The following is a 24767-nucleotide window of genomic DNA, read 5'->3' as shown; positions in this document are numbered from 1 at the left end:
TTCTGGCAACACAGGAAAGCATGTGGGGTGCATTACATAAGTAAACATTACCACCTGTCATGTAGAAAAAGGTCGGCAAATCATCGGTTGGAATCAATAAACAATTTTAAAAGTCAGTTACCTTACAAGAGAATATGCATTAATGGGGTCAGAGGTTGAAAACCTGCTGGAAAGATTCAGTAGCTCAAACAATCCTTTTGACACTGGGTAGATGAACACAGGACCAAGAAAACTGGGGAGAGGGATGGTAATCTGGATAATTCTGGAAGCTGAGAAGGAGACAGGAAGAGGAAAAGTGTGGGAAAGAAAGGAGAAAGAATGCTGTTGTAAAGAGGAGAGAAGAGGAAGAGAAAGAAAGTGATACCCTGAAACTGACAATTCTCCAGACTCACCTTTAAGACTGGGCCATGAAAATTAACATATAGGGAATTCACATATTAGTAAAATTACCTAATTATATGTCAGACTGTACTGATATTATTAATGAAAATAGTATATATTAAAAATTTACCAAAAACACTGATATACTGTTGTTGGTTTTTATAATCATCATTATTATTAATAGATAAAAAATTAAAGCTCAGAATCACATGCCTTGTGAGTTGCAGACCTGGGATTTGGGGCCCCTCTTCAACTGATTCCAGATCTTGTGCTCCAGAGTTTATGTGAATTTAACCATTAATCCTTAAGGGTAGAAAGTGTGATTCTTTGTCCAGACCTGTCTAGTTCTTGTCACAGAAATGGTGCTTGATGTTCACTGAACTGGAATTAATATTTGCAATGAAAACATTGAAATATTCAAATTTATTAGAGATCAGTTTTATTTGGTACTTAACAGTGAGACAGAATTAAGATGAAAGATTTTTTTTTTTTAAAGGTATAAAAAAGTCTGGAAACAATAATGGTTTCCTAGTCAATCCCTAGATCAGAAAAATCCCGTTTTAGAATAAGCCATGACCTCAAACTTCCACTAATTAGGGTGCTACTATAATTCAGTCAATAGTAACATTTTTCTTGAATTACCCAGGCGACTGTCACTGCATACATTTATTATTCAGTGACTCATTCACAGCTACTGTCTCAGTCTAGTCTTGGCCACGGGTCTTGCTTTCAGATTCCCTTACTGGAGCTGAGTTGTCCTGAGTGTTGATGAAGAAACAAATCTGCCTACTTCTCTATAGTTCCTTTATATTGCAGTGAGCAGCGAAGTCCTAGAATCTTCTCCAACCATCTACAAAATTTGGAAGGAAGTTGGAAAAATTTATCTTCTATGATCTCTCTTTTTCATTTTAGGCCTTCCCCACCCCCTCCACACCTTCTCTCCTATCTTCATGTCATCCTCTACCCCAGCTACAGCTCAAATATCTCCTCCCCATTTTAAACTAGTCATAATGGAGTATATATAAAGAATAACATTAAGTCTCTCACCTTTGCAAGAGACATTTTGATTTTAATTGAGGATGACTTAAACCAAAGGAATAACGTTCAAATTATAAAATTTCATGTATCAGGGAATGTGTTGTATATTGAGTTATCTTTTCCCCCTTTGTTACTCTTCTATGGTGCTATCACACATCTCTGAAAATGACCTCTCTGCTTTACTGCTTATCTCTCTGACATGCTCTGTCAGTACAGGGCACTAGAGGGAGACTGGGAGGAAAAACAAGATATGAGGTTGGTCCTTCTAGTTTGCCTGCTTGTTCCTGACAGTGTTGCCCTTGCAATGACCCTTCAACTTCAATGGCAGTTGGTTCCAGTTTCCAGCTTTAAAAAAGAAAATCACTCCCCATTCTAGACTCACTGCATTGTCCCAGACTATAGGGAAACCAGAATCAAGAGGCAGCATCTCCTCCTCAGAGGTCCGAGCGAGCTCATATCTTGATTCTGGTCCCTCAACCTCTTCCTTTAGCTCTACCATCCCTGCATGCAGTAGGGGCTTCACTTCTTGTGGTTATTATCTGTGTGACTTTAGCATTTCCTTTGTGACACTGTGATTCTTCAGTTCCCCATATTGCTTCTCTGTTAAAGTAGCCACTAAGTTTCTATTTCCCTAAATGGAACCTTAGGGGGTACAGGGAACTAGAAAAATAAATGCTCTTTGGGGAGGAGGCCTTCTCTTTCCCCTAGACATTTTACACACCCAAATCTGACAGAATATTGCCACGGTACAACAATGGTTTTTGAATGTGACTTCTGGAATATTCTAAAACCAAGTCTGATTTCTACCCTACAGGAGTTTCTCTCACTTCTACTCAGGTCTTTGTTAACCTACATAGAAACTTCCTTTTCTATAAATATGATGGGGTTTTAAAACAAAGCAAAAAAATATAAGACATCGTCTTGAGTCCTAGAAGAAGTCACAGACTAAGGAGTTATATAAATGTAACAGAACAAAAATAATTAATATGGGGTGTTCCTGGGTATATTGTATTGATTCCCAGTTTGCTGCTTGTTCTTGTGAGGAGCATGTGTCCCTACCCATTATCATGTGACTTGTAATCCCCCTCCCTGGAGGATTAAAATTCCCCACCCAACTAATGCCATCTCTGGCCTCAAGACTTATTTGGACCAATGGAATGTGAACAGAAGTGATATGCACCACACCTGAGCAGACCCTAGAGTAGCTCTGCCATTACTTCTCCCTCTGCCATGAGAATGCATGTCCCAGGTACAGGTTGCTTCCTTAGCCCAGAACTCATAGTAAAAAAGACATTTGACACAGATTTGAATTGATTCACAGCTAATATATTATGTGAACAAGAAACAAACCTTTGAGTAAGCCCCTGAAATTTGAGGGCTATTTGTTCCTGAAGCTGAATCTAGAACAATCTGACTTCCATAGTCCCTACACCAACAAAGATAATCCTAGAAGCTATGGTCTAAAAAGGATGGGTTTGTTTTTTCCTGGTGGAGAAGCTAAGTCAATCCATATAACAAAGTAAGGAGAAAGAGGGATGAGATTTGGGAGTGGGGAGCAGCAAGAAAGAAGAAGAAAAGCTTATATAGGCTGTGATGAAGAGGAAATGCTGTTGCCAGGGCTAGAGAAAGGACATACCTGTGTAAGGCAGGGTGTGAAGAAAGGAGAGAGAAGGATGGTAATAAATGGTTGCTGAAAACCATATATGTGACTTCCTCTTGTGTCCTTTGAAAAACTCAACTAAAGACTGGAACCACCTTCTAATTGCTTTTGACTGTTGAATTGTGCTTTGTGCAGCACCCAGACATGACAATAAATAATTGAGGTACGGTACAGTCAGTGCCATAATCAAAGCATTTACAAAAGCTAATGAGCCCATAAGTCTAACTCTGTCTGCATGAGACACAAGAGATTTCATAAAGAAAACAATCTCTGAACTTGTTCCTGAAGGAAGAATAGAATTTTACCAGATGGTAAAAAGAAAGACATAAAAAGTGTCCTTTAGGGAGAAGGAACAATAGTCATGGAATGTTTAGACAATCTCCATGGTTGTGTTGTAGGTATGTCCATCCCAGGAGGCCGAGAGGTGAGGGGAAGAAGCTAAAAAGCAGTTTTGTATGTCACTCATGCTAAGGAGTCTGAACTTTATCCCAGAGGCCCCAGGGAATCATTGAAAGCCATCAAACAAGGAGCAGTGCTACTGCGTATGTTACAGACCATTACTCACTGCCAAAGGGATGAGGAAGGGTTGAAATCCTGCCCACACTCCTCTTGCTAACCTGTGGGCTGAGAATACTATAGAAGAGTGCCCTCATTCTACTTGAGCAAAGGTGCTATAGGAATCTGTGCTGGGAACCCTGGACATGACCTGTAATATAAGTGTGGTGCATGGTTTGTAGTCAGGAGAGACAGAGGAGGTGAAGACTATTATAGTTATTCCAAGAGTTGGTCACCACTTCCACTAAGGCTATGGCCGTGAGGTCAGAAAGGAGGAGGCAGAACCAGAAGGATTGGGTGGTGATGGTGGGCAGGGAAGAGGAATGTAGTATCAAGTCAACAGGTATCAGTTATACCATTAATCTGGAACAGGAAATATAAATGATGGTGTGATTGTAGTTTCACAGATGAGGAAAGTGGGAAGTGAGATGAATCACATTCATGCCCAGGGATAGAGATATTTCTAAGATATGGTCCTAGACCAGTGGTCATTTGAATAAACTACTATCTATAAAGCTCACAGGGTTAGCACCTTTTCCTTTACAGGGCCTCTCTTAGATATGAGTCAGTAGTGCTCTGCCCAGGTCCCAGCCTCTAGAGAGTGCACAAATGGCCCTCCCTCAAGTCCTCAGGACAGTTTCCTACTGCGTGACTCAGATAAATGCCTTACTCTCTCTGTTCCATTTATCCACCTCTAAACAGAGATGAAAATACTGCTAGTCTCATGGGTAATCCAGTGTCTAGGAGGCACTCAATAAATGTTCGATGTTGTATTATGGAAGGGCATGAGTTTGCAGTCAGACAGATGTGGGTTCCAACCGCAAAGTGAACTTATAACTTTGCAGCCCTGGATGAAGTACTTAATGATGTCTGTGAGCCTCTGTTCTACATTCCATAAAATGAAGATGATGAATTATTGTTGCAAGTGTCAAAAGAGGTGATGATGAAGGGCACGCATTACAGTGCCTGTAGGGGTGCCTGCCTGTGAGGATCAATTTCTCCCTCACCCCCTGCTTGTGCCTTTTCCCTCTGACCACGATTGGTTCTGAAGACAGAATGCACCATGTGATCACCCATGTCCACATCACACAAGAGTTGTGATCTGGGTTCCTTTCTTTCCTCTTCATGTTAACCTTCCATTAGTTGATTAGGCCTGAAGTTGACAAATCTCATCTCTCATAGGCGCTTTAAGTTGTCTTTAACCATTTTGATAAGGAAAATAACCTCTTGACTATCAAATTTAGCATTTTTAAGTTAAACATTTAAGTACACATACATGTGGTAGGTAACAGATGTGCGGTTAAGGAAATAATTCTTTAAACTGGGCCCACTGTGCCGATCCCCACATGCTTTCTTTTCAAAAGCAGGGTACCTGCAGCCCTGCCTGCCCTAAGTCAATAGGCTAGGCTACATTCCTCAGCAAACAACTCTTATCTGAAGGGGAAATTCTGGCCTGAAAAGCCAATAAGAACACGTTACCTTGAGCCAGGGAGTAAGGGGGAGAGGTGACTGCTGTGACCCTTACGCAGACTAGATTCCAGAACTCAGAGAAATAAGACTAATTTCCCCTAAACATAAAATCTGTAAGAACAAGTTCCAATGAGAATGGGTCAACATGGGTCAAAGCAAACTAGAGTTGTCCTGGACCTCTACCTTGTGCAGCGGGGACTTGGAAATCTGATGTCATCCTGCCTTCAGTCAAAAGTCAAGAACTGGACCTGGGTTGAACTCTCTGGAAACTTCTCTGGGGTCCCCAGGGAAACTGGAAGCACATCATCCTTCTCTTCTCTGAGAGGACCCACTGTCTCCCTTGAGAGTATCTCTTTTTTTCCTTTACCCATCTCTTCTGATAAACTCTTGCCTGCTACTCTGAGTGACATGTCTGAAATCTTTCTGGCGAGAACTGGTGAGAGAAGACTGTTGTGACTGTCTCAGCCCCACAATGGACCCCTGCCCTGTAGCACAAACACATATGAACATATAGAACCATATTTATCTACCATAGTGCACATAATAGACACTAAAATATTTATTGAATGACTAAGCTGATAAACAGGAAGAGTTATTATTAAAAGATGGATAAGTATGACAAGATATTTCCTAATGACTTATCACAGATGGTCTCTCAAATATTAAGATAATATGCTAACTACTAAACTCAGGCACATAAGAGTTTCCTTTCCCCACATGTTCAGGTGACCTCTTTCTCTCTTAAACTAAAGTCAGTTTGTCTTACTTAAAAGGAACCATATGATCTTCAGAAGTTCAAATCTTGGACTTTATGGCTTGTATCACTTTCATTTCAGTTTTAAATCTTCCAGAACATAGATATATCTCCCCAGACCCTACAGATCAATACAAACAACTTGCATAACGAGGATCCTGATGACAATAAGTAACTGCAATAAAACAAGTGTCCTGAGACTACTCTAAGTCATCGGGGTACTAAAAGAACATTAATCCTACCTAAATCAATCTTCGTATCTCTTTGCCTAAAGAATTCTCTAAAGATTTCAGATCAATGAAAACAACAGAAAACTTCAAAAGAAAATACGGTAAAAGGTACATGCTAAAAGAATCAGTGTCTTCAAATATCTATGCTGGGAAGGTTTCAAAGAGCAAGTAGGAATATGTTACTAATACATAAATGTGAAATGGCAATGTATCTGAAACACTGAGCATCATTTAATTTAAAAGTAATACTACTCCAGTTCAGATCAGAGATTCTCCAAATGATTCTAAATTTACTCCTGTGTCATGGTAATACCAATAGCCATCCTTTATTGATTTTTTTTCTATGGGCTGGGTACTGACTAAATAGATAAGTGATTTCATTTAGTGAAATCAAATAACCACTTCCCTCCCTTTCTTCATTCCTTTCTTTTCTTCTTTTTTACCCATTAAAATTGTCCTGTTAGGACTTCATGGACTAGCAAATTTATATAGATGTGATAGGCAGAATAATGACCCTCCAAATATGTCTACATCCTAACCTCTAGAATTTGTGGATACATTATCTACATGGCAAAGGGGAATTATATTGCAGATGGAATTAAGGATTTAGTTAGCTGACTTTAAGATAGGGAGTGCTGTGGTATAGATGTGACTTGACCCTATCAAAACTCATGTTGAAGCTTGGTCACCAAAAATTGAAAAGTGGTGGAAACTTTAAGAGGTGGTCTTGTGGAATGAGTTGGGTCATCCAGAAGTGGATTAGTTCCCAAACAAGCAGGTTGTTTTCAAAGAGCAAGCCTGGCTCCTTCCAGCTTTCTCTTACTTTCCCTCTCACCCGTGACCTCTCTCTCTTGAACTTGCTCTCTCCAGGTGATGCTGTTAGCCACAGCATCAGAAGTCAATGCCAGGGCCATGTCTTGAATCTCTAGAACTCTGAGCTAACTAAGCCTTTTTTCTTTACAAAAAACTAACCTCAGATATTTTATTATAGCAACTCTAAAAAGTCTAAGATTTTCCTGGATTTTTCAGGTGGTCCAATGTAATTACAAGAGTCCCTAAAAAAGTGGAGAAGGAAGATGGAGTAAGAGAAAAAGATGCAAAGACAGAAGCAAAGTCAGAGAGAATGTGATGCGGGCTTTAAAGATAGAGTGATATACCATAAGCCAAGGAATGTGATAGCCTTTATAAGCTAGAAAAGGCAAAGAAATAGATTCTCACCCAGAGCCTCCAGAAAGGAAAGTGGCTCAGTGACATTTATATTGGATTCTAATCTCCAGAACTCTAAGATGACTCTGTTTCTTAAAGCAACTAAATTCATGGTGATTTGTTACAAGACACATAGAAAACTAACATGCAATGTTAAGAGAATAAGACTGGGGCCAGAATGCCTGGCTTTGGAATTCAAGCCCTGACACTTACTATCTGACCTTGGATAAGTTATTTAACCTTTCTGCACCTCAGTTCTCTCCTCTAAAAAAAATGTAGTATAATAACCATAAATTACCTCTAGGATTAAATGGATTTGTAACTGTGAAGAACTTGAAACCTGGTAAGCACCACATAAATGTTATCTGTCATATTCCTATAGTAAATTCCATGTGGTACTATTGAATTATCTTTTCTGAAATTGAGTTTTGAGAGGAGCCTTCTGGAAGAATAATGATGCAATAAAATGACTGACTAATGCTGAAAGCCTGTTTCCAAAACTGGCTAGTAGTAGAGAGCTTTCTGTGGGGTCAGATGCTGAGGTGGCCAAATAATCATGGTTGGTAAGCAGCCTCTAGCCTGGGCTCTGGTAATAACATATAAAAGGGCCAAGTGGCATCATATGTTGACTTACAGAGATGCATATTTACTGGCTTGCTTTTATTGCCTCTCAAATACAGATACATATTCAAATAGAATTGAGGTTACTGACTATCTAATCAGTTCTCAACTTTAATGTTTTGTGGAATTAAATTCACACAACAAAGACAATTAGTTTAGGAATATACTGCAGTATTTTACTGGACATTCTGTCTAAACTGCAGAAGATTATGATCATGAGCAATGAATTCTCCAGAATCATGTTGCACAGCCTTCTAGAAACAGACTCCAGAAAATCATTTGCTCTAAGGCAGTTACTGATGATGATGTTCACTATTTCATTCAAAGCCCTCAAAGCTGTAGTGCAAGAATTTTATTTCAGAGCCAAATGCTACAAAAAATATCCCTTTATCTAAGGGAGCAGTTTTCTTCCTCTCTGACAATCAGAATCATGTGACTTTACTACATTTATTCTTTCTACTCTGCCCACTAGGCTATGAACCCAATTCATTAAGTCATTTGTCAAGATTTTAGGTCATTGAGGGCTACAAATGTGAGCCCTTTCTTTTCTGAACTTGAATGTGCCTACTCTAAATGATATTCTCCAGTTTCAAAACATTTATATTTTACTACTTTATTTACTTCTGTCTCTGTTAGGTTTAGATATGAGGTGTCCTCCAAAAGCTCATGTGTGAGCCAATGCAAGAAGTTTCAGCTAAAACGATCAGACTACAAGAGGTGTCACCTAATCAGTGGATTCATCCACGATATGGATTAACTGGGCAGTAACTGTAAGCAGCTAGGATGTACCTGGAGGAGGTAGATCACAGGGAGTATACCTTTGGGTTTTATATTTTTTCCTTTGTGAGTAGAGCTCTATTTGATTTCCGGGCTCTATGTCCTGAGTTGCTTTCCTCTGTCATGTCCTTCTGCCTTCTGTCTCCCCTTGGGCCCAGAGATATGGAGTCATCTGATCATGGACTGAAGCTTCGAAGCCATGAGCCCAAATAAACTTTTCCTCTATATTGTTTTTATCAGATCTTTTGGTCACAGCAATGAAAAAGCTAAATAAAACTATCTCTTTAAGATAACTCAAATGCTTTAATGATGAATTCCAAAGGCAAAGAGATATCTTAATGCCCATAGGCTCATCCCTAATGTAATGTTGCTGAAAAATCGTACTTGGGCTCCACTCACGTGGCATAGACCTGAGAGAGCAGCATTGTGGAGAAGGCGCTCTTTGCCCCAGCCTTGTTTGCTGACCTAGCCTTGACCAGGGCACCCTGAGCAAGCCACTCAGTCTCTCTGACCTTCATTGTTCTACCTGCACCTCCACGGAATTCTAATGTGTCTGTGGTGCGGCCCTGGAATACAGGGTTGCTTAGTAAATGGTGTTTGCTGTCAGTTTGATTACTGTAACTGTTGTGACCACTGCTGGATTGGCTGATCACTACTGTTTACAACTAGCTTCCACAGTCTGCAGGTTTATTCCACTGAGAACAAAGTCAGAAGATAGAAAGGCAAATAAACAGAGGTTGTAGAGACTTTCTCACCACTGTCCTGCCAGCAGTATTTCCCCCTTGATAACCTTAGCACCAAGATTTCTGTGGTTAATATGTTCCTAGGGAACACGATCTATGCTATTTTGCTATTAAAGACTTTGTCATTCCTTTGTCTTTTTTATTTCCACAGGGTAGAAGTAGGGAAAGAGTATGTAAGCCAACTTTGTAATCATGTGGTCTATTTTGCAATGACCATTTTGTATAGGACACATAATACATGAATTAAATATCTTGGGACAGGCATTATTCTTTTTTAAAATCTGTTGACATTATTCTTTTTGTGGGGATAGCAGGGATTGAACTCAGGGGCACTCAACCACTGAGCCACATCCCCAGCCCTATTTTATATTTTATTTAGAAACAGGGTCTCACTGAGTTGCTAAGCACCTCGCTTTTGCTGAGGCTGGCTTTGAACTCATGATCCTCCTGCCTCACTCAGCCTTCTGAGCTGCTAGGATTACAGGCATGTACCACCATGCCCGGCCGTTGACATTATTCTTGATAACAGAATTTAATGGCCATAAAATCTTTGATAGAGAAGATGGTTTATCAGTTAGCAGAACTGAGGCCAAAAACAAATCAACAAGTCAAGGAAAAATTAAAGTTCACCCAGGAGAACGAAGTCGATTGTACCTTTCACTTTCCATTTGTAGGTTCTGGGCTTTAGAGAGACGCTTCACTGTGATGAGAGGACCTGCCTCTGGAGCCCGGCTTTGTCCTCCAGCAGTGGCAACAATGCCAAGTCTGCTTTACTCCGTTTCTGTTCTATCAGGTCTTATAAATTCCCTATGTGCCATTCAATGCCAGGTACATAGTTCCTGCCTTAGGTAGGAGATCACAGTCTACTGGGAGATTCAGGTAGGAGTCCAAAAGCATGTGAGCAGAGTTCATTTCAAAGGGTCTTTTTATAATGTCTATTTCATATATGCACAGGATGCATGAGTTAAAATGTTTTGTGCACAATCGAACTTTGCAAAGAATGGGTCAATGCTGAGCTATATGTGGCATGTATTTTCACTCAGAGTTTTAAAAGATATAAACTTTATATATACATATATAAAGTATAATACACACATACTCATTGTCATCATCATCATCTCTCACTTGGATGACTATAGTTGCCTTCTAATTGATCCTTGCTTCTACCCTGGTTCCTACAATTTGTTCTTAACAGAGTCATCAGAATGACTTAGCCAACTTGGAAAAGTTAAAGCAGATCACATCACTCCTCTGAAAAGTCAAAGTCCTTACACAAGCCCTCCTCTTACCTCTCCAACTCAACCCTATTGCTCTTCTCCTGCTCATTTCTGCTCCAGTCATATGGCCTTCTTTCTCTTCCTCAAACAGCCAGATATGCTCCCACATTCAGGCCTTTGTTCTGGTTTTCCCCTACCTGGAGCTCTCCCTTCCCTCCAGACCTCCTGCAAGTCCAGTCACACCTTCTCTGTGAAGCCTAACCTGAGGAATATAAACGCCGTCTTTAACTATGCAACCTGTACCCCCATTCTCAGGCTGTTATTGTCCATTTCTAGTCACCCTTTTCTCTAGTCTCATAGCCTAAATCACCTACTCCTGGGATTTTAAATTAACTTTTTAAGGACACTTGCCTTGTCACTATTGACTTGCACATCTGGATAGTTCTTTGTGGTGAGGGCTTTGCTAGGATATCTGGCAGCATCTTTGACCAGTAGCAATTCCCACTCTTGAGTTGTGACAACCAAATGTGTTTCTAAATATTGACAAATCATCCCTGGATGACAACCATTGGTTTGTAATTTATTGCTAGTCCCCAGCTAAAGCATAAGCTTGAAGAGGGCAGGGATCTTTGTCTATTTATTTACTCTTGATTCCCAAGCACCCAGAACAACAGCTGACATGGACCGTGTAGATCAGTGAATATAATACACTACATACAGGCACATAGAATACGGCACAAATTTCAGATTCTTTTATTAGGAAGTAGTCAGTATTTAATTTTACTTCACTTTCTATAGTTTCATAAAATCAGTAATATAATGGTAATGATATAAATAAGAAAAGTACAGGGAGGATAGTTTTTCTATCTGTATCTAGCACATTTTTCTGGAAGACAATTCAAAAGTGATCTATTTCTTGAAAGAATATACTGCATATCTATTATAAAAAGTGACATGAATCTCTTCCATATTTCCTTTTTTCTATTTGCCAGCAGCAGAAAAACCTTTTTTTATGGGTATTGACCTTAGAAAGTAATTGTCTCAAGAGTGTTTCTGCTAATGTCATTTTAAGAACGAAGAGCAGTGATACTTAAGCAGGGCAACATTCACAGTCGAGAAGGTGAAGAGGAATAAATTAATGCTTAAATGGACATGTCTATCATAGTCTTCACAGAGTTTAATTTATCCCAGAGAGCAGGTCCTGCTGAAGGGTGTCATGTGACACAAGAACACTGGTGCTCAAGGTGGTGGGGAGAGGTACAATTCTGAGCACATCTCAAGGTGGTAGGGAGAGGTGCCATCTCGGTACCGTCACAACCAGAGGAAATTTGGCAATGTCTGGAAAATTTTTTGATTGTCACAACTAAAAGAGAAAGGAGCACTATTAGCATTTAGTGGGCAGAAGCCAAGGATGGTACTAATTATCCTAAAATCCACGGGACAGTTCCCCACAACAAAGTTATTCAGTCCCAACTGTCAATAGTGCTGAGGTTGAAAAATCCTGCGATAGATCAGAACGCTTTGGTGTGAGATCTGGAGTCTCCCTACCTGAACTTGAATTCCTGCTCCATCACTACTTGTTCAGCAAGCCTGCTTCCCTTTTCCTCCTGGGTGCATGACTGAGCTCTGGCCCCTGACATGTGAATGAACATGCTGTACACTGCCTCTAAGCCTGGCCCATAAAAATAAAAATTTGAGGCTGGGGAGATAGCTCAGTTGGTAGAGTGCTTGCCCTGCAAGCACAAGGCCCTAGGTTCAATCCCCAGCACCACACACACACACAAAAAAAAAAATCTTAAATAATCACCTATCTTTATTTTCTCTTATCTATAAGGAATCTAGGGGCTGATGGAATTATTAGATAGAAGGCATCTAGGCACCTGAATGACTACATGGAATGGGAACATTGTGCACTAGACAGTGGTATGAATAATAATAAACTTCTACAGCATTTAGCCACTGGTATGCAGGGTTAGGCTAGTCATCTAGCCTGCATGTGTGACCTACAACAGGTTGCTTAACTTCTCTGTGCTTCACTCTCTTCATCTGTAAAATGGTGATAACAGTCATTCCCATAGCGTTACAGGGTCATGATGAGGACGGTGAAGTTCTTAGAACATTATCTGGCATATAATAAGAGTCTCTGCACCTGTAGGCCCACCTTTGTTGATATCATATAAAATAACCAAAGGCATTATTGACTTTGAGAAATGTCTACCACAGGTTTACTTTGATTGCTTCTCAAACATAGATACATGTTCCAGTAGAATGGTAGACTTTTAAAATTGATTCTCAATTTCAGTTTTTTTTTTTGTACAGATTAGATTAAATAACAAAGATTTACAATTAGATTTTTCTGTGTTTTCTTTAGTAATATATTCATTAACTAAACAAGTATTGAGTACCTGATGTATGCTAGGCACTGTGTTAGGTGTCAGAGATAAGATGGTAAACAAAACTAGACATGTCTTATGGCTCCACAGAATTCAGAATTTACCTGGAAAGACAGGCATTTCCCATTTAATACTCAAATAATCATATACTATCAAATTTGAAAAATGTTATGTTGGAAATATTCTGCTAAAGTAGTATAAAGTTAAGAGAACTGATCCTTGGAAGAATTGGCAGGGAGGGAGAGATTCAGGGGGAGCTTCCTAGGAAGACTCATTAAAGTTGAGTTCTGAGTTCTGAAGGATCAAGTACTACATGATCTCACTCATATGTGAATCTAAAAATATTGATCTCATGGGAGTTGAAAGTAGAACAGTGGTTATCAGAGACTGGGAGCATAGTGAGGGAGGAGGAATGAGGAAAGGTTGGTCAATAGGTACTACATTAAGTTGGATAGGAGGAATAAGTTCCAGTGGTGTTTGGTACAGTAGGATGAATATAGTTAACAATAATCCATAGCATATGTCACAATAGTAACAAGAGAGAATTTGGATGTATTTCCCATAAAGAAATGATACAAATTTAGGATGACTAATATACTAATTATCCTGATTTGATTGTCACCCAACATACACATTAATCAAAACATCACATTATACCTCCTAAGTATATACAACCTCCCAGAATTTTAAGTGCTGAAAAATAAAGGGGGAAACTAGATGAAAGGGAAGCGTAATCCAGAGAACATAGAAGGCATGGGTGCCCCAAAGTGGAGTATGCCTTTAGGACTGAGAGAGGGTGCCTGGGTCTGGACCACCCTCTATAGGAGGGGAAGCCCTAAGGGCAAGTGAGGCTGGTGAGGAGATAGCCAAGTGGTAAGGCCATTTGAAGCCTTGTAAATCTTAGCAATAATTCTGGTGTTTATCTTAAGTTTTAAAAATAGGGTTCTACTGACATGATTAGATACATATTTTGAAAACATCACTTGGGATGACCTTGGGAGGATGGATGGGAGATAGGAAAGAGTAGAAAACACAAGACCTGTAAGTATGTGAGTTTCAAAAGTGAGATAATGGTGGCAAAGGTGGGGGAAAGTTGTTGGAGTAAAGATTCACTTAGGAGATGTACAAGATGTACAAGATGTGGGGAGCAGCCCTGGGGGTGGGGCTGCTCAAATAACCTGCAGGCTCCAGTTTCAGCACATGAACAAATATTAGTGCTACGTGCCTGATACAGGGAACCATGGAGGTGGACCACATTTCATTGAAGAGAAGACTTCTCAAAGTTGGTTTGAGGTGAGTGTGCAGTTGGCTAACTTCACATCATCTTTATTCCCTACTCACATGGTTTCTTATACTTTCATTTCAGCGTACTCATCTTTTTAACTTAGCAAACATTATTATGCATCTGTTATGGAATTTAAAAATGGTGGGACAGACGTAATCTTTCAAGGAGTTTAGGGTCTAAGAGAAAGCAACTAAAATAGACAGTGCTCTTAATTAAGGAAAATAAAAAATATTTCCAAGACATAAGAATGCAATTGACTCAGAATTAGGGAGGTCAGAAATCATGGAAGGTTTTCTGGAAGAAATGTCTCTGATGAATCCTGGAAGAAGGGAGCCTAAGGGAAAAGTTATTCCATGTAGAAGGAAAAGCAAGTATAGGAAAAAGACAAAAGAGACAAAGGTGAGTTAAGGAGGTCAAAGAGATCAGCGTGCCACAGTACTCAGTAGAGGGAATGGAAGCAGGAGTTAGTGATCAACTTAGAAGTCTGTATTTTATGCTGAGAGCAAGTATTTTTAAGGCACTTCTTCATTTTGATAATTATTTATTATACTTTAAATCTATTTTCTCTACTATACTCATGACCCCCAAAGCATGCATACACACTTACATTTCTACCACTCTCTTTTACTCCAAAACAAATACAATATCATTCTGAAAAACCAAGAAGTCACATGAGAGTTTGGACTACATTTGCAAAGCCAGGATATCATGTCACAATTCCCAGAGCTCATTAAGCAGCTACTTCTGATTAAATTAAACCCATTAATAACATCCTCAATGTGTCCTTAGGGAATATTGTTTTCTGATTACACCAATAACTGTTTCCAACTTGACAGTCAGCATTCTTCAAGTCTTACTTTTTCACAACAACCAAAGGGATGTTACCCAGGTGGTGTGAAAATTTTCAAACAGAAAGAAATTCCCACTAGACATTTAATTTTTCATCTCCCATTTCCGTGATGGAACTGTCTCTGTTCTCTTGGTCCCAAGAGGCCTGGTTATTAGGTTTGCTTCTCTCCATCCATCTCTGTTTTACCCTCCTCAGTTTTCTGATGTTGAAAACTCATTTCCACCGATCACTCTCCTTTTTCCAACAATGATACTAGGTCCTCCTCACACCCAATAACCCTATTCACAGAAGACTATGAGTGATTCTTCAATGTCACCTTATTTTATCCTTTGTTCTTTTATACATTGCTCTGTCTTCGTAGGTAACCTCCCCACTGCTCCCTTTACCTACCTGGGCAAGTCTTATCCTTCCAGACCCATATCAAGCACTTTCTTCTTTGTGCTCAACTCTCATCACTTACCAACCTCTTTCCAAATCTGAACCATTGAGCACTTCCACTTCTAAGTCATACCCATCATAGTACTTAAAAATTATTTAAAATAGTTTTCATTTCACTACACTGGGGTCAAGACTGTATTATTTGTCTTTATATCCTCCATACCTAATATCTGGTAATAAGTAGCTAATACTGATCAATTATTTGGGAAATCAATACCCAAAGGTGTAAAAAAAAAGGACTCTTAAATGTGAGATGGCTGAATATCTCTATTGGTAATGCTATCATCTGTGATTTGCTGTCTATTTTAGAAATACTTATAAAAATATGATTCTTGGTTCTACTCTCTAGAAATCCTGGTGAGATTCCAGGTGCTCCCAACTTTGAGAACCATGCTGAGAAGTGTTGTTCTAAAGCAAGAACATCAGGAATATGTTCCTGAATATTCACCAGCATGAAGTAGAGATGGTAGGAGAGAACTTCATCTTTCATTTTGTTATATTCCATTGAAATAAAACAAGATCCTGGTATAACATACATTTCACTGATTTCTCTCCCTCTATATCCATCCATCCATCCATCCATCCATCCATCCATCCATCCATCCAACCATTGCCTCACCTATACATGTAACCATCCACCCATCATCCAAAAATGTCAAGACACTCCTGCACCATGTTAGTCACTCTTCCAGGCAGGTGACAAGCAAAGGGAAAATCTGCATGTAAACCAGACTCCACTTCAGAAGGATTTAAAAAACAATCTAAAAAAAAATCTAAAAAACTTCCAAGATAAACAACATTGATGTGGCAAGGATCTAAATTAAGAGTGGGAACACGCCAGCTTTCATTGCTCTTTTTCTCTTAAGAAAACACCCAGAGATCCTGATCTCTGAATTAACATTAAATGCCTCTCAGTTCCTATTTTCCATGGAGATTTTAACTAGAGTTGTGAGTTTCATGTTTTAAATGTTCACACAATGAAAACCATGGGGATCCAAGGTTTGGCTATTTTAGAAGTTTTCTGAGTTGCTTGCTTTGCATTAGATTGATTTTCCTGAGCATTGTACATTTTGATGCAGAACATCTTTTCTTTCATTTTTTTCTTCTCCTTTACCCTCTAGAGTTCCACAGACTTTAATTGATTTTCTGTTACTGAAACATGTACTTTCTGTAAGTTCTTGACAACTGTCATCTGGTTAATTTTTTTCTTAGAATTGGCAACCTATTTTTCAAAAAAATCTGTCAGACCTTTTCCGCCTCAGGTAAGTCATTTTTACTGAAGTTGTCGCTTTGGCTAGAACAGGAAAGGCCAGGAATTTCTGAGTCTGGTTGAGTGTGAGGCATGAGGTGGGGTTGACCTGATTTATATCCCTTTGGGGAGACTGTTTTTCCCTCGTTGTTTATGGTCCTTGGCATGTTATTCTCTCCCAACCTACCCTGCCTTCCTGAGAACATTTCTTGTCATCTCAGAAACTTTAGAGTCAATTCTCTATTACTTCTTCAATTCTTTACAGGCTCAGTTACTTAGCCAACTTTTTTTTTCCTGCCCATATGTCAAAAGTGATAAATTACTGTTCTGAGACAGTCTGATAGATGAGTCAGCAAGTGGGTTGAGAGGTGATGTGGCTTTTCCTGGGACAATTTGATGATTTGCTGAAGGAAGGGGAACTGAGAAGCAAACGGAGATGAAAACCAACAAACAACAAAACAAAATCCTCACTTCAATAGGGAGCTGTGTGTACCACTCCCCTTGCCTGCTGGCTAGAAGCAGATGAGCCTGCTGGGACCTCTGAGCACAGGGAATCGCCAGAGCCCCAAGACAGAGGGAGCCTGGGTCTCTTGCTCACCGTGGAGAAAACCATTTGCCCAACAACCTGTGAAGAGCACTGTAAAATATTAAGCCACTGAGATGTGGGGATTTTTGTTACAGCAGTCAGCTTCCCCTGGCTGAAATAAAAGGGATATAAACATGACATTTTTAGGGGAGATGGACGCGGTGCTGTTCCTATACAGAGGCAGGCTCTGCCCCAGCTGCACCTTCTTACACATATGGGGGTTTTACCATAGAACACTCACTGATGGATCCTTTGCTGGCTGAAAGGGGCAGTGTAGCAGTCATTCTCCTCCAGGTCTGGCAGTGTCTCCTTGTCCAGCCTCATTGGCTTCTTAGGTAACCATCTCCGAAACCTGCTTATTTGTTTATCGATCCTGTGGTACATGGAAGGCAAGACCAGAGGGTACAGCATGTTAGTCAGCATCAGCCGGAAGCACAGGAGGGACGTCTCCACAGAGCCGTCGTGGCGACACACACACTTGGGGCACTCGCTGCACTCATGGCAGCCCTACTTCAGAGATGGGAAGAGGAGAGCAGGAAGCCCAGTGTTGCTTCCATTTCACAGAATGGCCTCCATCTGATCATCTTTGAAACAGCAGCCATAAGTTCTGTGTCCATCCACAGACCAGTAAATGTTCAAGTAGCCACAAAAAAGGATGGAAGACTCTAGAAAGGAAGCCACTTGTCCTTTAAGTAAATCTGCAGAGACCTGAACTTCTCATATTTGGTAGGCACTAGAAATTCATTTTATGTTTGGAAAACCTCTGATGTCAGAGAAGAGCTCTAGCGGTAAACCCTTCCTGGGGCACAGGTGATGGACAGCTCATCCCAGGGGATTGTGTGTGCACAGAGAGCCTGGGCATCCTCTCAGCAGGTAGCAGTCCCTCAGTCAGCTCTCACCACTCCCTTTTCAAGCTGAGCCCGTGGTTCTCATGGCCCTCGGGTGTCATGACACTCAAGTATCTCACTGACCAGTGCATACAATGGTACCAAAGGAACAACAGTGGGGCAAACATGGCTGTTAAGCCACATTTTCCTCCCCAACTATGTCCCTGTTCCCTTAGTCCTACTGAATTTCACTGATGAACGCATCTGGCTTCCAAGTGACCAGTTCTCAGTCATTGTTCACAGTAAACTAATAGAAAAAGCAAAAACCATGCCAGATTTTAAAATACCATTGACTCCCCTCTTCCTCCAGATTAAACATCTATGTGAAATAGACTGAATGGGTGCCATTCATTTTACTCGACACAAAAGGGACCACTGAGGGGCAGGATAGTCTACATTATCCAGTCAGTGAATAAAGCCAGAACCAAAGTGTAGATTTTGGACTTTTGATTTTAGGGATCACTGCACAATTGATAATGGGGATAATATTTAAGGGATCTAGAGGAAAAAAATTCCTTTGAAGAAGAAAATATCTAAATACCTTCTATAAACTGAAAACACAAAATGCTTCAATTATGTTTCTTTTCCAATTGAAAATGTTTCATAATAACTTATCATGTTCAGTGAATGTGTTGGCTAATTTTATGTGTCAACTTAACTAGGTTAAGGGATGCCTAGAGAGCTTGTAAAACATTATTCTAGGTGTGTCTATGAACATGCTTCCTGAAGAGATTAGGATTTGAATCAGTAGACTTGGTAGACTGAGAAGCTGGCCATCACCAATGAAACTGACATTATCCAATAAGTTGAGGGACTGATTAGAATCACAAGGCAAAGGAAGGGCAATGTGCTCTCTACTTTTAACTGGGATTTGTTTTCTTCTGCCCTCCAACTTTGGTGCATAGAGAGCTTCAGACATGGACTGGGACTCATACCATGGGATTTCCTAGGCCTGTTTCCTAAGTCTGTTTGCAGACCACAGGTCATAGAATTTCTTGGTTTGCAAAATCTTGATCCTATGATATAAATCTCCACCTGAGTCTGAAGGCCACAGAATCAGGAGTGCTGATGCCTGATGGTGGATAAGGTGGATGTACAAGTTCCAGCAGACAACAAATTTGCCCTTCCTCCATCTTTTGGTTCCATCCTGGCTCTTGATGAACGGGATGGTGCCCACTTGCACTGGTGACAGTCAACTTCTTTATTCACTCTATGGATTCTAATGCTAATATCTTCTGGAAACAGCCTCACAGACACACCTAAAATGTGTTACCAGCGATATGAGTGTTCCTCAGCCCAGTCAAGATGACCACAAAAATAATGGTAAATTCCTCTTACCACCTCATTTAGTCTCAGCCTCACTGTGACCCTAACTCTGCCTCATACTAGCCGTCCTTTCTCAGAATCCCTGAATGTCCCAGTTGGAAAGAATCTCACAGCTGCCCAACAGACCATAGAGGATCCTTGCCACATCCTCTTCCCAACATACAAAGAAGTAAGATTCTACCCGGGGCCATGCTGCCAAAAAGTACGGTAGATTAAAAGGGTCTAAAGCACCCTCTACCCCCCAAAAGGGAAACAGTTCCCATCTCTACCATCCTTCATAGTATTGGTCCTATCCTGACCCTGATCATCTCTCTAAAGAGACTTATATAGTGGGACAGTGGGCTTCAGAGGAGCAGCATGATGCAGTGATTGAGAATGTGAACTCTGGAGCTAAAATGCCTAGATTCAAGTCCTGGCTCTGTAAATATGAGCAGTGCAACTTTGGGCAAGTCCCTAACTTTACTGAGCCTCAACTTTTCTTATCAGCAAAATGGGCAAGATTATGATACCCAGTTCATAGGAACGTGATAATGAACTGATTGATAAATACGTAAAGTCTCCAGAACAGTGTCTGGTGCACAGGAAGTGCTGGCTATCATGACCATAATTTTTCTTCTTCTTTTTTTTTTTCCCCAAAAGTAAGGATTTGAGCAACCAGCTCACCTCTTAACATTTCTTTTTGCTTTTCAATTCCAAGTTAATTGTGTTTTGCCAGCCTCTATCGCCTATCTAAGTTCATTGATTTAGTCCTTAAATGGACTCATAAATTAGACTTCCTACACTAAGCTGGTGGTCTTCCCCGCAGCGCCTTGGCATTTTTTTCTTTTCATCTGATTGCCTTAAAACTGATTCAAGAAAGAGGACATTGGCCCAAAGGTTTTCTATAATAGAGCTTCTACCTCCCACACATCTCCAGTCTGCAGCACTAATCGGATTACATTTTGCAGAATCTGGGCTCTGCGTGCAATGACTATGAATTCAGTCCAGCTGGGTACAGTGCTCAGTGTGGATAAAAACAAATAAAGCTGTAAAAAAAAAAAAAAATCAAGCATAAATACTCCATGGGAATGAAATGGCAGCTTTCAGGAGCCAGCTGTGGCATCACAATTTACATGAAATGTGGAGATGGTGAAGAGAGAGTAGAACAGGGTAATGAAAATGATTAATTAATTGGAACATGAGGGTAACAGGAAGTGAGAAAGAAGCAAGGGGAGATTGACTGGCAAGGTGGAAAGCAGATGGGCTTTGCCATTGGGTACCTAAAACCTGCTTCTGTTGCTTATTAGCAATGTCACTCACCTTTCTGAGCCTTGTTTTCCAGGGTTATAAAATAGGCTGACAGTAATAATAGTCATCATTATCATCATCATCTTACTTATCCTCCAGGATGCTTAGGGGGCTCGTAAAAGATGGTGTGTGTGAAATGCTTTGGAGAAGCTGTGAGGCAGATAGCAAGTATTATTAGTGACTTCTTAAGGACCACACAGGATTAAGGGGAAAGTGATAGACAGTCAAAGAACTGGATTTTAAAAAACATGATAGTGGAATAGAGACATTCAAAAGAACATCTTAAAAACAAAACTCCCAAGACATTGGCTGGGCTTGCAGGATGGTAGAGATGGACTGGCCTTCCCTGGGGAGCTTGAACAGATGCAGAGCAAAGCATGGATCCTCCAGGTTTCATCCCACCTGCCTGTGGATGCTCTGAGCTTTTCACAATGACAGAAACAAATACTCAAACATGTTCAGTAGTTTGCAATTTCTTTTGGTAGGCAGGATTGCTCCCCAAAGATACCCACACTCTAATCTCCAGAGCTTGTGAATATGTTAGGTTACATGGCACAAGGGACTTTGAAGATGTAAACAAGGTTCCAGACTAAGGTAGGAAGAATATCCTGGATTCCTCAGATGAGCCCAGTTTAACCACATACGTCCTTTCAAAGCAGAGAATGTTCTCTTGTGGAAGGCCAGTTACATGTGGAGGAAGGAGAGGTCAGAGAGTATCAAGGTATAAGAAGGACTTTATTATCCATGGAGGGCTTAGAAGATGAAAAGATTCAGAGTTTGGGAATGCAGACAGTCTCTGGAAGATGAGAGTATCTTTTAGGCAACAGCCAGCAAAGAAACAGACTTTAGTCATATAATTGTGCAAACTCGAATTGTATCAGCCACCTGAATGAGCCTGGAAGCAGATTCTCTCCCAGAGTCTCCAAATAAGAGTTCAGATTGTCTAATAACTCTGATTTTTAGCTTGGGAAACCCTGAGCATAGAAATCAGTCAAACTCTCCTTCCTAGGACTTCTGAATTACAGAACTGTGATAATAAATGCACGTTGTTTTATGCAGCTAAATTTGTAGCAATTGTTATGACAGCAATGGACACTGATATACCTCTTAAAAATAGTTTTGGTCTGACCCTTCCCTAGAGGCCTGGCTATGCTGAGCTGGGCTCTGGAGGTACCAAGGCTGCCATTCCACATGCTGCTGTTCCCACATTCCAGGCAGGGACTCTGAGAATGGGAGTCTATTTCTGTGTGGGAGGGACAAGACATGTGATGCTGCCCTTCACAAACACATTCCAGTTTCCAAACTGTGCCACACTGAGACCTTGCTGAGGATCTCCTTCAGCCACGCAAAGGAGAAACACACAGTGCAAGAGCCACTGGGCTGGAAAGCATGAGGCTCAAGTTGGATTCTCAGTCCATCACTGTACATGAGTGTGACCTGGGACAAGCCTTTCACCCTCACCCAACCTTAAAAAAATTAGGAATGGAAAAATGAATGCTATTATGCCATTTTGCTTGTATGCTCACCTGCTATGATTGTGATGCACTGAATATATAATGCATGTTGTCATCTCTAAATTGATGATCAATCATTGGTTCTCACCATATTACTAGTTGTTGGTGATTTGGGCAATATTTTGGTTGTATCATTTTAAAGGAACAACAGTGAATGGACCCCCCACCCCCATACAGTGGTGGATTTTGGAGTCAGTAGGAAGCAGATTACAGCCTAGTTGTACAGCTTGCAAAGTGTGAATGAGAGGCTGGGCAAATAACTAAACCTCTCTGTCCTAACCGTGCCCATCACAATCAGGAAGAGTGAGGATTTAATAATGAATATTGAGTGCTTGCATAATGCCTTAGATGTATAAAGGGCTCAATTAAGTGGTGATTTCCTGGATGAAGAAAACAATGATGATAATGACAAGAAAGTTTCATGTAGGAGTTCTCTTCCCTACAGAAATTCAAAAGCCATAATTATCTCTTATATATCAAGGTCACTGATATCACGTTGCTTCTGAAAAACATCCCTAAGTGGGCAATCCTGAAAGTTACTCTGATGCGCTAAAGCTGGGAAACAAACCAACCAGAAATCATCCCGTTCATCTCCTTGGCATGGGAGTGAAACTTAACTTCAAGTAGAGTCTCCATGGACAAGGAAAAGAAAAGAGAACATATTGGATTAATGATTTAGCATCGATTTTGGTTGGATACATTGTCACTTTGTTTCATTTCCATTTACTGAGCAAAATCCCTCTTACGGACTGCACAGGCAAATCAATAAAGGGAGGATGAATTGTCCGCTTGGGCATTTCTGTCCTTGACTTGTCAGGTTAATATCTGGACTACAAGATGAGTTACTTTTATATAGAAGGTTGTACTGATGGTGAGTGTGGGTGCCTCCTTCCTTGCTGGTCCATGGAAGGTGAGGTTCTGGGAAGAGCAGCTGGAGAGGGATGCTAATGCACTGCAAGCACATGGGTAGACTTGCCTCCCCTGCCCTGGCTTCCAAAGGTGCATCTTAGGAAGGTTCTGATTAACGCCTTTGACCCTGGTTCCCTCAGCTGTAAAGGGAAGATAATCCTACCCACCTGAGGAGTTGCGATGATTCGAAAAGAGGCCATATGCAAAGGGCCTTCTTCCTAACATGCTGACCTGTCAGGAGACCTTTATAAATTATATGCAAAATCTCTACATGCAGAGTCCCAACTCAGCTGCTGTGGATATTACCCTAGGAAGATGAAAAGAGTCTTTTCCCTTGAGCTCTAAAATCCAGAGTGGAGTTTACATTCATAAAAACATGATCAGGTTGAATTAAAGAAGACAGGTGTACTTCAAAGACGCCTATTTAGATAGGTGTGGTAGTGTACAATGCATACCTGTAATCCTAGTGGCTCTGGAGGCTGACACAGGAGGATTGAAAGTTCAAAGCCAGCCTCAGCAACCTAGCAAGGCCCTAAACAATTTAGTGAGAAAAATGAAAACAAAACAAAAACAGGGCTGGGAATGTGGTTTAGTGGTTAAGCACCCCTGTGTTCAATCCCTGGTACCTCAATAAAAACATAAATAAATAAAATAAAGATGTCTACTTTTTTCCCAGACCAGAATATTACAGTATCATGATTCTAACAAATTACATTTTCAGAGATGATATGCCTAAAGGGAAACTACGAATGAACTTTTCATTGTTGTTGTTGTGTGTGTGTGTGCATTTAATGGAGGCAGCACACAGCCCTACCCTGTATTAAATGAAGCTATTTTGTGATAGCAAAAAAAAAAAAGGCAGAATAAAGATAATAAATCCTCCTTCTTTACTGGGGATTTAATTCATAATTCTTCCTGGACTGATAACACAAAAGAGGAGGCTTGGATTTCTTTTTCCTTTTCTTAGAGCAAAGTGCACCACATTTACAGCCTCTCCCTGGATAGGAGTTAGAGATCTTTGCAAGTTAATTTGATTCTTTTAGGTCACAGGACTATTATTTGGGGCACAGCCCAAATACCTTACAAGAGAGTGCAAAGACTTGAACAATTTACATATATTAATTTAAAAAAAATTGGAATGGAAAAATGCATGCTATTTTGCCATTTTGCTTGTATGCTCACCTGCTATGATTGTGATGCACTGAATATACAATGCAACAGGGCCCAGCATTCACACTGTCAAGTATCACAAAGGATAAAGTCTGGCAGAATTCCTATGGTGGGTGGAGGGGGAAGCAGGGAGGAGTAAGGAGACTTCAGTGGTAAGCTGCCCACAGTAATCAGATTTTACTCTATAATCACATCTTCTATGGACTACACTTGTACTATTT

General features: G+C 40.4%; 1 protein-coding gene across 7 annotated transcripts in view; it reads right to left on the bottom strand.

The window, feature by feature from the left end:
• The window catches only part of ANO4 (anoctamin 4), a 377561-nt gene that overhangs the window by 93244 nt on the left and 259550 nt on the right, over positions 1–24767 (bottom strand). For all 7 annotated transcript variants that reach the window (XM_079141368.1, XM_079141366.1, XM_079141367.1 and 4 more), the window contains one exon: positions 17695–17826. In XM_079141368.1, the coding sequence (XP_078997494.1) occupies positions 17695–17826 (132 nt within the window). The remainder of the gene's footprint in view (positions 1–17694; positions 17827–24767) is intronic.

This window comes from Sciurus vulgaris (genome assembly GCF_902686455.1).
Source record: "Sciurus vulgaris genome assembly, chromosome: 5".
Taxonomy (NCBI): domain Eukaryota; kingdom Metazoa; phylum Chordata; class Mammalia; order Rodentia; family Sciuridae; genus Sciurus; species Sciurus vulgaris.
The sequence above is the reverse complement of the archived record's forward strand: the minus strand, read 5'-3'. Positions and strand labels throughout refer to the sequence as shown.